We start from the raw sequence: 14,925 nt of genomic DNA, 5'->3' as shown, positions 1-14,925 counted from the left end.
AAGCAAAGAATGGGGTATAAAATAGCTACGTCTTAATGATATATGAATGTAAAAATGGATAAATATATATATATATGTATATACATAAGTATGTATATATACATGTGTACACATGTACCTTGGACACACTACATACTATTACGCGTTTCACTATTTAATACACTATTTCCTGTTCATATTTTTTTATTATACATATATATATGTATATATATGTATATGTATATGTATATGTATATGTATATGTATATGTATATGTATATGTATATGTATATGTATATGTATATGTATATGTACATGCATATGCTTTTCCTCTTCATAAAAAATAACATTAAGACGTTTTTGAAAAAAATGAAAAATTTGTAGAAAGCATATGCAAGTTTTGCATAAGGATTATGCTTTTCTTCACCACTGCAGTTCACTTTGATGACTTATTTTTTATTTTATTTTTTTTTTTTCACGTATGATATGGCATATAAAACTTTGCCCATGCTATGCTCATAATATTATGACATGTTCATAATTTACTCACAACTTTTTCGCAATTTGGTGACATGTTCATAATTTACGCACAACGGTTACCTACTTTGATGACACATTCATATAATTACACACAATTTAATCACTCACATCACTCAGTGACGTAACACACTGGGTGGTACTTGCTTGACTGTTGCTTAAAGAAATTGATTTGGTCAGTATTCCCATTAACTACATCTTTCGTAATGCTAAAGTAAATATCGTCCAACTTGGACTCTGAGTTATGGTCACTAATATTTTTGATGGCTTTATTATTTGAAGTGTATTGATTAATATTGTCATAATAATAAAAACCATACATACATTCATTCATAAAAATTTGTACTATTTGTCCTTGTCTTATGTGCTTATTATTTACAATTTCAGTATACACACACAAATTACATTTAATCTTGGACTCATAATCATCAATACTTTCACACTTGAATTCAACATTTTTTAATACATTCCTGGCATAATTTCTATACTTTTCAATATATTTTAATTTCTCTTCAAATTCTTTATTTTTTTTTTTTTTTTCATCCTTTTGTTTAATATCTTCAAAATTTGAAATATTATTGTTACTATTATTTAAGCTGCTTTTTTCATTACCATCCAATGATTCATCAAGTAAACTAATTTCTTTTGTCAACAACTTTTGAATTGTAGCTTTGTACATGTTAACATCACTCGTAGGTACGTAAAACGTTTGTTTTAAATCTGAATTTCGTTTGTCAAAAAATAAGCATTTCGATATATTAGACTTACATATCACTACCTCCAACAACACAAGGACGCTTAAAAATAGTACACACTTAACCATTTTTTATAACGATTTATACATATATATATGTATATATATATATTTATTTATTTTTATATTTATTTATATATTTATTTATATATTTGTTTATATATTTATTTATATACTGATTTATTTATTTATCATTTAATTTGCTACAACATTCGACTCGAATTTCCTGTATATGGGCATGTAAATTTTGTGAATGCGGAAATACTCAACAGTATATAACGAAGCAGCTGAGTTTGTTCAAACCTGTAAATCTAAGAAGCAAGAGAAGAGGTGGAAATAAAAATAAAAATTAATTAGTGGCTCTCTTCTACACGCTTCGGGCGCACAGAAATGCATTTACATTATGTACATATATTATGTATACATATGTACACATATATATAAATACATACATATATGTACATATCGTTGTACGTAGGTCATAAAACGGCAAAGGGGGGAGAAAAAAAAAAAAAAAAGGCATTCGCATAAAATGCATGCCATTATAAGTTTCAGTGTATAGCGAAGTGCATACGGTACTTGGCCATTGTGTATAACTACAACAAACACTGTTCGCGTAAATTCGGTATATAATCAATGAGTTGTATAAATATATTAGCACACATATATAAATATATATAAATATACATAAATATATATATATATATATATAAAACACTCATCTCTCCCTTTTATGCCTTGTTTTTATTTCTCTTTTTTTTTTTTTTTTTTTACTACAAATTTCCTTTATAGATATAATAAAGATCATAAAATTAAGGCAACTGCTTTATCGTAAAGCTTGTTTTTTCTTTTTTTATCTGTTTTACTTATTTTTTAAAAATGTTTATAATGCTCAGTGAGAAATTTCTGAAATTGTAAGCCTTTGATGCATGTTTTTTTAAGTTAGAAAAATGGTAAAAAACAAAAAAAAAAAAAAAAAAAAAAAAAAAAAAATTTTTCTTGGTGATTCATGAAAACATCTTTATTTTGTTATTCGTAAGTCTCTATTGAGAAAGCTCACGCATATATAAATTTGAATAAACATTTTGTGAACTCACAATGACGTATGCATATTTTTATGTACATGCTTACATGGGGCGGAAAAGATTTTTTATTTTTATTTATTTATTTTTTTTTTTATTTTTTTCCCATTTTAAAAGCGTTATATTATGCATGAACATATATGCTTAAAATACTATGTAGTATATTTTAATTGGGTGCGTAAAAGTATACTAGCGCTTATGGAACGTCCAAAAGGAATGGATCATAGCTTAATAAATAAAACGTTTTAAGCTAATAAATATTTATTTTGCATAAAAGTGTATGACACAAATGAGCTTTTCCTCCTCTTTTGCTTTTATGCTTATTTGGATGAATACAATTTACTTTTAAAGAAAATTTTCCAATAAAAAAAGAAAAAAGAAAAATATATTCATATAAGCATATTTTTTTTACATGTGCTTAAGAAAGAAACAAGGGGTAGATGCACATCATAAAAGGTGTATCTCTTCCGAAATTATGTGTTTTGGGTTTATTTTGTATTTTTATTTTGTATTTTTATTTTGTATTTTTATTTTGTATTTTTTATTTTTATTTTTATTTTTATTTTGTATTTTTATTTTTATTTTGTATTTTTAATTTGTATTTTATTTTTTTGCTATTTTATTCTTTTACTATTTTACTATCTTGTTGTTTTACTATTTTACTATCTTATTGTTTTACTATTTTACTATCTTATTGTTTTACTATTTTATTATTTTACTTTTTAATTATTTTTCAGTTGAATTATTTACTTTTTTTTTTTTTTTTCTTGTAACATTCATAGAACATTAGCACAATTTTAAAAAACAATATTTTTTTCTTTAGATTATTTTTTCAATATGGCTCGTTTCAAAAGTAAAAGTGGGTTGGATGTGTACTAACATTTTTTGAAGACTTTTCTCTTTATATGAAAACCAAGCTAAAAAGGTTTGCTTATGTTGGTATAAATGTCCAAGTATATATATTCACGCATATTTATATATGTGCATATTTTTATGCATGTATGTATATGCATAATGTGTGGAGAGTGTGTATGTATGTGGTACATCCTCCTTTCAAAAATTGTAATGACAAAGATTTCACAATGAATGATTTACCGTATGATGACATACCAAAAAAATAAGTAGCCTTGTTTCTCATATATGTTTTTTATTCATCTTTATATATTATCTACTTTTTCTTACTACATAATAGTAAGTACAATTTTACAACAAAAAAAAGAAAAAAAAAAAAAAAAAAGAAATGAAGCTAAAAGTTTGAAATGTGCATTCATTTTTCATAAGACATAAAATAATTCATAAAAATAGTTAGTATTATTCTTAAAAAAATACAACTAATTCGAAAAAAAAAAAAAAAAAAAATTATAATCTTATATACCTGAACAAGTCAGCAGTAAAACTTTGTTTGAAAAAACAAACACAAAAAAAGGGAAATGCACACGTAGTAGCGAACATTTGATAAGGTAAAAATATACATGCACACATAAATATATATACATAAGTATATATATATATATATATATATATATATATATATATGTATGTATGCACACATAGGTACATATACGGATGTACACATATTGGCACACCACATATGCCAACGCTTCAAATATGCAGATTCGCGGACGGCGCGCGGAATAGTCAAAAGATTGTTTTAAAAGTTAATTATTTATTTTTTTTTTCAAATTTATTACACAAATAACATTGCTGCGTACAGGCAAAGTGGTGATCATGTTCACACTTGGTAATGCAGATAATATTATTCGAGTAAAACGCAGTCTGTTCATCCTTTTGTCCTCCCGCTTTTTCACTTTTCATTGTGCATAATTCAACGTTAAATCGATGCGTATGACTCACCTTATAATTGATTACTAATCCTTTTTTCTTTTCATAAGTATAAGTCTTCATTTGGTCTTTTATTTTGTTCTGCGCTATTTGACAACTATCATTAAAAAATGTATATGAATCAGTCATATTTTTTAAAATTTCAATTAAAGGCAATTTAATTAATTTTATATGATACCTTTTATATTTAAATAACAATTTTTTACATATTCTTTGCGTATGATTATATGAATTTATGTTGATTACAAAAAGTAAAATTTGCTCAAATAAGTAACTGAAAAATGCCATTTTATAACTACTGCTTTCTTCTTTTTTGCTGATCTGTTCAGAAATTTCTATAAAATTTTTCAAACATTCATTAATGATAAAAAAAATTATATATTCATTAATCTTGTCATTTTTCAACTTGTTCCGTTTTAAAATAAAACGAAGCATGTATATGTGTAAAAAGATTGAACTATATTCCTCCGTGCAGTAAATCCAAAGGGAGTTAACTAAATCGTTCATGCTACAATTGTTGATACGTTTGTCGCGCTTTTTGCCACTCTTTTTGCCGCTCTTTTTGCCGCTATTTTTGCCACTCTTTTTGCCGCTATTTTTGCCGCTATTTTTGCCACTCTTTTTGCCGCTATTTTTGCCGCTATTTTTGTCGCTATTTTTGCCGCTATTTTTGTCGCTATTTTTTTTGTTCAAAAAATGGTTGACTGCTTCTTCATTCTGCATTGCTTCATCACTGTTCTCTTCAACTATGGGGCTGTAGCAAGCGCGCGAAGACAGTTTGCCTTTTATTAGCACTGTTCTATTATTACACTGTTGATCAGATGGTACGTACACCATATGCTCTTTGTGCCTCTCCGAATTCTCACACAGAGTTACACAAGTATTCCTCTGTAAATACTTCCTTTCATCCATACTAATTGCATATCCTCGCTTTTCCACAAAGTAATCGTTAAAAAATTTATGATCAGGGCTGCAGTTTATTTCCTTGAGAAGCGGAATCAAAAAAGCGTCCCTCTTCTGTGTATGATTTTTTAAAGATGATTTTTCTTTTTTACACATAAATAATTTTTTAACCTCCTTTTTAAATGGCATAGCATAAAAATTATATACATCAATTCTGGTGGAAAAATTAATATAATATATATCATCATACGAGATATTTTTTGTGAAAAGCCATTTATTTTTCTTATTAAATGTAGTACCAATTTTACAAATATTATTTTTTATTTCTTTTAAGCATAATTCTATTATTTTTATAAAATTACCACGTTTTTCGTTAATATATAATATAACATTTATATTATTATACTTTTCATATATGCTCTGATAATTCACCGTGTTTATTTGTTTTACACATTTGTATACTTTCACCTTATCATAGATACATAACAATTCAATGTAGTTTTTAAATAATTTTTTAAAAACATAATTTTTTATAATTCTTGGCATGTGCACTTTATATAATAACAAAAAATATATCCTCTTTTTTATTACCTCAGGGAAATTATTGCAATGAATTAAATTTTTAATGAAAAACTTACCAGTTATAAGTATTTTATTTTTCATTTTTTTGTATTCTTCCCACTTAATATTAGAGGACATATTACTTTCACTTAAAAAAGAACCACCTCCTTTTTCCCCCCTCCAACAATATTCCAGGTTTTTACAACGAAGGTGCTTCTTTTCTTCAAGTAACTCTTTATCCTCTACTTCATTTCGATGTCTAACTGCTTCCCTCAACTTACGTAATTTTCGTACAAAGAATGCTGTAGTCTTTTCGTGGAAATGAAAATAATTATTTAAAATGTACTGAACAAATAAATCGTTAAAAATGTGTATATGTTGCAACAGATTTGTGTAAAAAAGATATCCATAAATTCTTCTTTTTACCCGTTTTTCCTTAAAAAAAAAGTATATTTTATAATAAACATATTCATATAAATTTTTCCTATTCCTATCGTTCTTTTTATAATATTCAATTATTATATTATAATAGCAGAAATGATCCAGTATAAGTAAATAAATGTTCATATATTTTTTTTTTTTACAGCTAAAATATAAAATGTATTTTAATAAATTATGTATATCCTGACTGCGCATTTTTTTTTTTTTTTTATCTCCCTTCATATATTCACCCTTGTCATGAATGAGCAATAACTTTTTAACATATAATAGTAAAATGTACCTCAAATTCTTCTGCAAGTATTTAATTGTAAATATATTTCCTCTGTCCCGCTTCGTCGTGCTTCCACCCTTACCAACACGGTTATGGCCCCTCTTACCTCTGTTATTATCACTGCTATTACCACTGCTATTACCACTGCTATTACCGCTGCTAATACCGCTGCTAATACTGCTACTATTACCGCTGCTAATACCGCTGCTAATACTGCTACTATTACCGCTGCTAATACCGCTGCTAATACTGCTACTATTACCGCTGCTAATACCGCTGCTAATACCGCTACTGCTAGTGTTACCTCCCCTGAAATCATTCCTGCTTCCTTTTCTCTTTCTCCTCCGCTTGAGCACATGATTCCCTCCAGTGCTGCTAACTACACATGCGCGTCGCATACTCCGCTTGTTGCTCTTAAATATGCAGTTGTTGTTACCACCTTGTGTATGTCCTTCTTTTTTGATGATGCTTTCACAACTAGATATGCTTCTACTGCGAACTTTTTCTTTTCCCTTTTCTTTTTCTTCCCTAGATTGTCTTAATTTCTCCCCCTCGAATATATTTCCACCCACTTCTTCTTTCCCACTGTCAGTCTCACTCAACAGTTCATCTACGTCCAGGAGATACACTTTCTTAACTATGTAATTTATTATGTTTGACTGAAGCATGTTTGTACCACCACCCCTTACCGCATTTGAGTTAATGATGCTCCTTTTTAAAATAACATTCTTCCTTTTTAGTCCAAATGATTGAAAAAAGGCCTCCTCATAGTTAGTGTAGTTGGTGGTGTTAGTAATGTGCACGGAGTTTGCCGGGTTAGCCGTGTTTGCCGTGTTAGCCGTGTTAGCCGCGTTAGCCGCGTTTATAGTGCTCCAATCGCGGAGGCTAGATGGTAAATCATTGCAAGTCAAAACCTTCTTGTATTTTTCAAAGTGCCTCTTTTCCTTCCCCTTAATAATATTCGGGCGAAAAAAAAAGTTTACAAAAAATATATTTAGGGAATAACTAAAAAGGGCATTATTCGAAAAGATAAAAAATAGTATTAACATATGTGTTGTGTAACTAACAACCTTCGTAATGTGTTTATAAATAAAAAAGAGCTGCAGTATAATCCATTTTACTGTTTCCCCAATATTACTATGCTTGTTACTATTAATATTAATATTACTACTAATAGCACTACTGCTAATACCATTACTACCAATAGCATTACTACCAATAGCATTACTACCAATAGCATTACTACCAATAGCATTACTACCAATAGCATTACTACTAATAACATTACTACCAATAGCATTACTACTAATAACATTAATACTAATATTATTGTTATTATCGCTACTCTCAATAGTGCCCATTTCCGAGTTGACAAAAACAGAGACGTCATGTGCTAGTTCGCTTATGCTTCTATAGTCCAAATAAGTAACAACACCGTATACTATATCTTTGTATATCTTTGCATATATTTCTTTTTCTAAATTTTTTTTTAAAATACATTTTAAATATTTCATGTACTTCACTAATATTACAACTAGATGTAGGTAAAATTCGCACATGTTCTCTACCAATACATTTACAATATCTATATTGTGTTCCATGTTATAGTGAAGAAATACATTGTTTATTAAGTAAAAGGTATCATATAGAGAGATCTGAAGGAGTAAAAATAGTCCGTTCTTGTCCAAATTTGCAAAATCGTTCAAATTGATTTGTTCGTCTTGGGAATCATTACACTGACGGGAAGGCTGCTCCTGTTCTAGGCAATACTTCTCCCGTTCAACACAAAACTCCCCACGATACTCTTTTTTATACCCCTCTGTCCCATTTTTACCATATGCCTCTCCACCACTGGATTGTTTTTCTTTTCCCCCTTTAGAGGCCACTCTAGTATCAGCCGCTTCCCCAATTCCATTCTGTAGAAAAATGCTTAAGAACGTTCTTCCACCCTCTAAAGAACTCAAGCATTTCCTATAATGTCTATTACACAGATAACTTATAAGTGATATGATACTCTTGTTCAACGTGCAATCCTTTTTTTTTACAAAAGAGAAATGAGGGTATATATAAAAAACCTTATCATAATTGGACAAATCGTTCAGTGCATAACATACCGTATGCACATTATCGTAATTATACTTTAGATTTATTATTTGTTCCTTTGTTATATCATACCTATTCATATGTATAGAAAACGGACTCTTAAATAGAACTGAGAATAAATAATCAAAAAAGAAATGCACTTGATAAAAATTTTTAAGAATATATGGGGGTATGTATATTGGAAATGAATCATTTTTTAAATTATTATATTTACAAAAATTAAAGAAAAAAATATTTTTCTTCCTTATTATATATGAAATAAAAAACTCAGCTGTTGTAATTTTATCTTCATTGTGTTTGTTATATAACAAAGAACATATATGAATCGGCAATAAAGAAATGATATGTTCAATTTTCTTTTCTAAAACGATGTTTTCAAATAATTTACAAAATTTGCTAATAATACATAAAAAAGAGTAAATCTTTCTTATCCTTCTCATGCCTTTATAAATATTCAAATAGTTATAACAAAAATATATATCGAAATTATAGCTAGATGTAAAATATCTTTTCCTTTCTCTATAGTTTTTACTAACCAGTATCATCTGATGGGAAAAAATTAATTTATTTAAATCCATCTCTTTATATGAATTCAAAGCATATGTATAATGATCGTTTCGTTTTTGTTTTTCCTTCTTTTTATTTATGAAATTACAAAAAAAAAGGAACAAATCATAATATGTGTCATCATAAAGAGAAAACATAGTGTAGAATCTTTTGAAATACTCAACCAGGTTATGTATCAATGAGTAATGTGTAAGACAAATTTTTTTATTAATGATATAATACTCACTTAAATAAAAATATATATTTTCTATATTGTACAGCTTGAACAATTTAAAAATGTATTCATACAGATTTATGTTAAACTTAATGCTTAGCTCAAGTCCTAGTGTACATAATTTTAGCAATTCCTCCACGCACTCCTTTCTCACTACTTTATCGTTAATGTAAATATTTTCCCCTTCGAGCAGGCTCCTTATGCTTCTAGAGCTTAGCGCGGGATATCTCGGCCCTTCGTTCCTCCACTTACCCCTCCTTTGCTTCTTCCTCCATTTGCCTTTCCCGTCTACACCACGCGTGTCTTTACCATCCTCTTCTATATCAACCGCTTTTATATCAACCGCTCCTATATCAACCGCTTCTATACCAACCGCTCCTATACCAACCGCTTCTATACCAACCGCTTCTATACCAACCGCTTCTATACCAACCGCTCCTATACCAACCGCTTCTATACCAGATATATTCGAGTCTGCCTCATTATCGTCGGTACTACCCCCAACCGAAGCAGCTGCAGAAGAACATTTGCTTATACCCAGAAACTCACTCTGATCAGAGGACACAGTTGAAGGAATGTACAAAAAGGAAGATGCATATTCTGATAACGACGCATTATCCTTGATAGATGATGACGATTCAATCGATATAGACGATGGATGCAGTTTTTCCTTACCATAAGGTACACTATTAGACATAATCACATGTGGAGTTTGAAGGTCGTTCGTGCTATTTTGTACACTCATATCTTCCTTTGTGCTAATTTTATTTTCATCCCTTACATCAAATATATTACTTATGTCATTATTTTCGCACTTATTATAATTTTCTATTATATCTTTTATTTTCATTTCAAAAAAAAAAAAAAAAAGAGATTTTATCTTGTTCTTCCTTTCATCCTCGTCCAAAGAGAAGTCTGTCAGCACGCACATGTTTCCCTGATGAAGAAGCACGAACGAGAAAAAAAAAAAAAAAAAAAAAAAAAATTTGTAAATTTAAAACAAAAATAATTTTCCTCTCAAAAATTAAAGGAAATTTTTTTTCCCTTTTAAGCTAGCGCGGGGGAACTATGCGTCGTCTCACTTTGAGCAGCTGTACCCCCACCCCCCAAAAGATTTGGACATTTCACTCTGACTTCTTTTATTCCTTACGTTGTAAATATACAGCATCAGAATAAGGAGTATGTTATATCTCTTGTAATAGAAAAAAAGATATATCAGGTATATCCACGAATTTATAACAACTATGTCGACCTTTCCTTTGTTCAGAATGTATATATACACTAAGTTTATGTAGAAATGGATAGTATCCCCTTTACAATTCAAGCCGCTATTATCATGCTCGCCGTTTCCACTGGGAACACCACTACTGCTACCGCTACCTCTACCCCCACCGCGCACGTTAACCACGTCTTTATCGCTCTTGTTAAAAAATTGGAAGATGTACCTAGCTATATGATCGCTCCTGTTAATTTTAATGCTCCTCATATTTACCTTAATTGCTTCACTAAAGGATTCAAAGATAGTGGAATTTTCAAAAATTAAAGAACTGTTTATATCTGTTATTGTCTTTTCGAATAGGAAAAACAAACGATGTTCTTTCTTTATGTACATGATTTGACATATATATAATTTATATTTATCATAAAGGATAAGAATATTATTATGACAACTTTTTAAATAATACAAAGAATAACTCAAGGTAAACTTTTTCTTAATCAAAATTTTAGAAGTGTATTCAATAATAGTTAGCTTCTTGCCATACCCTACACAGAAGAGATTATTCCCTTCCAGTACACATAGAAAAGGTATATAATGAACCTGTTGTTCATTTAATCTGTCACATGAGTTATCGACCTCCCCTCCAAAATAACAATTTTCTTCCTCTACGGACATTTCATTCTTTTGTTTATTTATCATTTTATTTTTATGCCTTTTCCATTCTCCTTGCTGTTCAGGTACTATTACTTCTTTTCCCTTTCCCTCATAACTTATTACATCCCCCTCATCGTCAAATTCAACAACAAAGTATACCTTGTCATTATACAGTATAGAAATCTTATTATAATAAGATACTACTAACAAATTTTTATAAATAGATATATTCAAAATTTTATACTTACATTTTATATCTTTCGTAATGGTAAAAATATGGCTGTTAAAAATATGGCTATTACTGTTTAGGTATATAATATTGTAAAATGTAAAATATATTAATTTCTTTTCATTTGACAGATAAGAATACCATATTTTATTTTCTTTTCCTAACAGATCGCTCTTCTCATGATAGCTATATAAGTACTTATACCTTACATCTAACTCTTTTAAAAATATTTCATATATATATATTGATGATCCTGTACATATACATAATTTGTTCATATTATTTATATCAACATTTTGTATATTTTTTATTTTCTCATTTTTAAGAATACAACATGCAGTAGACTTATAATTAAAATTAAGTTTTACACAACTATGCTCCTCATTCTTTTCAGTTATTACTAACTCGTCCAAATATGTCTTTATCTGATCTTCATTTATTTTGTTGTTTTCTCTATTTTTAAAAAATATTAACGAATTTATGTTTAACCGCTTCATACTATATATCGCTATTTCGTCCTCCATGTTCTGCAGGCAGAGGAAGTTGCTGTTGTAGGAGTAGCGCTGAACGTGGATAGTACCACTTCTACCATTCTCGTTCGTAGTACCCCTATCAGCACCACCATCGGTATAACTCACCTCGGGTAGGGTGCACTCCGCACTCAGGAGATACACATTCTTATAACCAAACTTTTTCAAGTAAAACAAATGCTTCTTATCATATATATATTTATAAATATTTCTCAGTTTAACTATTTTTTTTTTATGTATAAAATATTCTATATACAAAAAATTTATATCTTTCGACAGGGTACTGTTTGACGCCCTATCGTAACTGTAACTGAATTGTCCATAAGCATACTGCTGTTCCAGTGCTTTATCATAAGTGTTCCCTCCATCATCATGCTGCTGTTCCACTTTATCGTACCACTTCTCCCCCTTATCATATCCATAAGAGCATTTCTGCACATCCAACACAATACCATCCTCAGCTGGCCCCTTCGCATGTTTTAAGTCCTTTTCATGTAATGCTTCACCATCCTCTAAATAATTTCTTCCTTCTTGTAATGCATTACACGGACTACTACCCTTCTTCCTCTTCCACTTCCTCTTCTTCATCATCATCAGCATGCTCTTTTTTTTTTTGTGCATATAAAGGTACTTGTATATTATGCTACTCATACGCATGTTTACTTTGGTTAGTTCATACTTGTTTTTTCGAAGAACAGCATGAAGCTTCCCTTCGTCCAAATTGAAGATGCTTTCATCTAGAGTGTACGTCAACCGAGATGCTCCGTCAAGAGAACTATCTTCACACACTCCCTGCTCACGCTTCCCCTGCACCTTCTCACTCTGATGCGCTGCACCGTGGTCCGTCATCGCATAACTACTTTTATTTATATTTTTACCTATATTTATATTTTTACCTATATTTATATTTTTATTTATATGTATATTTTTACTTACATTTATATTTTTACTTACATTTATATTTTTACTTACATTTATATTTTTATCTATATTTATATTTTTACCTATATTTATATTTTGATTTTCAAAAGTTTCGTTCATTATCCAATCATCCTCATTTGTACTCTCCAGGTTTAATATCTCGTCAACTTTCCTGTAAACGAAGTTTTTTTCACGTTCATTTAAAGTTTTATTTTTTATATACTCCATAATATTATCATCAATCTTCTCGTTTCGTTCTTCTTCGCTAATATCGCCATTTCGGCTTTCATAGAAAGAAGGAACTTTTCCTTCTTTCTGGACCTCCTTTCTTTGAACCTTTTTCGTCTTTTCATGATGAGAAGGTTGCAAATTTGCACTGTCTTCTTCAGAATTTTGCACATTTTGCCTGTCCTGCTCATAATTTTGCACATTTTGCCTGTCCTGCTCATAATTTTGCACATTTTGCCTGTCCTGCTCATAATTTTGCACATTTTGCCTGTCCTGCTCATAATTTTGCACATTTTGCCTGTCCTGCTCATAATTTTGCACATTTTGCCTGTTCTGCTCATAATTTTGCACATTTTTATCACAACAGGATGACGAATTTTTCCAATTTTTCTTCATTTCACTTAGCAATAATGCATTAATTTTATCTCTCCCTATTGATGAGTTCAACACTGTAATTTTTTTCGAATCATTTTGGTTTAATAAAATATTTGCACTCTGTGCATGAGAAAAAAAACTGCTTGCATTTGTCACCTCCCCATGTTCATCATTTATATTTGATTCTCGTTCTGAAATAAAATAACCTTCTTTCCTCTTTTCCGATAATTCCTCATTTGTGTTACTTTTAAACGAAGTTTCTTTGCCATTTTCCTTTTCATTTTCCTTTCCCCTCTTTTTGCCCCTCTCTTTACTGTTTACCCTCATGCCAACTTTATTAATATTGCTACTGATATGGCTAGAGCAAGGATGTTCGCTGATCCTACTGTTTAGAAGATTGTTCTCGTTAAGAGTTTCATCTGTTCTCTCCATTTTTACTGGACGCTGCTGTACCATATGCTCTGTGCTAATTATGCGTTGTACTAATATATATTGGTCTGTTTTCTTTTATTTTTATTTCAGCTTCAAAACTTTTTCTCCTTGCTTTTGGGACGATCTTCCCTTCAATAGCATTAAATAATTTTTAAGACGTTATTAGATCTCCTGGAAAGAGGTCATTTTTATTTTTGTTATTCAATTTTGCTTTGTTCAATTTTGCTTTGTTCAATTTTGCTTTGTTCAATTTTTCTTTGTTCAGTTTTGCTTTGTTCAATTTTGCTTTGTTCAATTTTTCTTTGTTCAATTTTGCTTTGTTCAATTTTGCTTTGTTCAATTTTGCTTTGTTCAATTTTGCTTTCTTACGTTTTGATTTATTTGGCTTTACTCAGTTCTGCTTTATTTTGTTTTGTTCTGTTTCTTTTGCTATTATTTTTTTTTTTTTTCTTCTTTCCCTTTGCATACGGAGGAACGAAGTACCCGTTTGACGTGTATATTTATATTATGTATGCAAATAGGCAAAAATTATGTACATGTACATTTACAAATTCACACGCTAAACATAAGAACAAGCAAAAGCAATAAAACAAGAAAGCATATGTTTCAGGAATAGCTAATATAATTCAATTTATTATGGTAACAAAAAAAAAAAAAAAAAAAAAACAAAAACAAGAAAAATAATATATATGTTTTAATGGAAGTTATCATAATATCACTTTTGCTCCTTTGGGGTGAAAGAAATGGACTAAATGGTGCTCGCCAAATTCTACATCATACTTGCGCGTAAACATGTACATACATATGCGTATGAGTAGATATACATATACACATATTCATTTAAACGTGCATGCTTACATGAAACACAAACATTCCAAATAAGCATACTGCATAAATGGGAGAAAAAAGGAAAAAAAAAAAAAAAAGGTAAGAACGGAATGAAATGATAACAGGAATGAGATCACCGGCACTATTTTTTTTCTTTTACAGAATTAAGGAGGGCGCTTTGATAATACTGACAGCTGTTCTTACAAAGTATGGATGAACGGCCAAAAACAAAAAAAAAAGAAAAAAGAAAAAGCA

General features: G+C 29.6%; 2 protein-coding genes across 2 annotated transcripts; both read right to left on the bottom strand.

Annotated features, from left to right (window-relative positions):
* Nucleotides 1-628: 628 nt before the first annotated feature.
* On the bottom strand, nucleotides 629-1,339 carry PmUG01_03027500 (conserved Plasmodium protein, unknown function; the record flags this gene model as incomplete). Its single annotated transcript, XM_029008909.1, has 1 exon — nucleotides 629-1,339. The coding sequence occupies one exon, from the start codon at nucleotides 1,337-1,339 to the stop codon at nucleotides 629-631; it is 711 nt and encodes a 236-aa protein (XP_028859489.1).
* Nucleotides 1,340-4,014: 2,675 nt separating this feature from the next.
* PmUG01_03027400 (conserved Plasmodium protein, unknown function) lies at nucleotides 4,015-13,866 on the bottom strand (the record flags this gene model as incomplete). Its single annotated transcript, XM_029008908.1, has 2 exons — nucleotides 4,015-10,191; nucleotides 10,405-13,866. 2 exons carry the CDS (start codon nucleotides 13,864-13,866, stop codon nucleotides 4,015-4,017), a joined length of 9,639 nt encoding a protein of 3,212 aa, XP_028859488.1.
* Nucleotides 13,867-14,925: the final 1,059 nt, after the last annotated feature.

Source organism: Plasmodium malariae, assembly GCF_900090045.1.
Source record: "Plasmodium malariae genome assembly, chromosome: 3".
NCBI classification, from domain to species: domain Eukaryota; phylum Apicomplexa; class Aconoidasida; order Haemosporida; family Plasmodiidae; genus Plasmodium; species Plasmodium malariae.
Note: the sequence above shows the minus strand (reverse complement) of the source record. Positions and strands in the feature narration are given on the sequence as shown.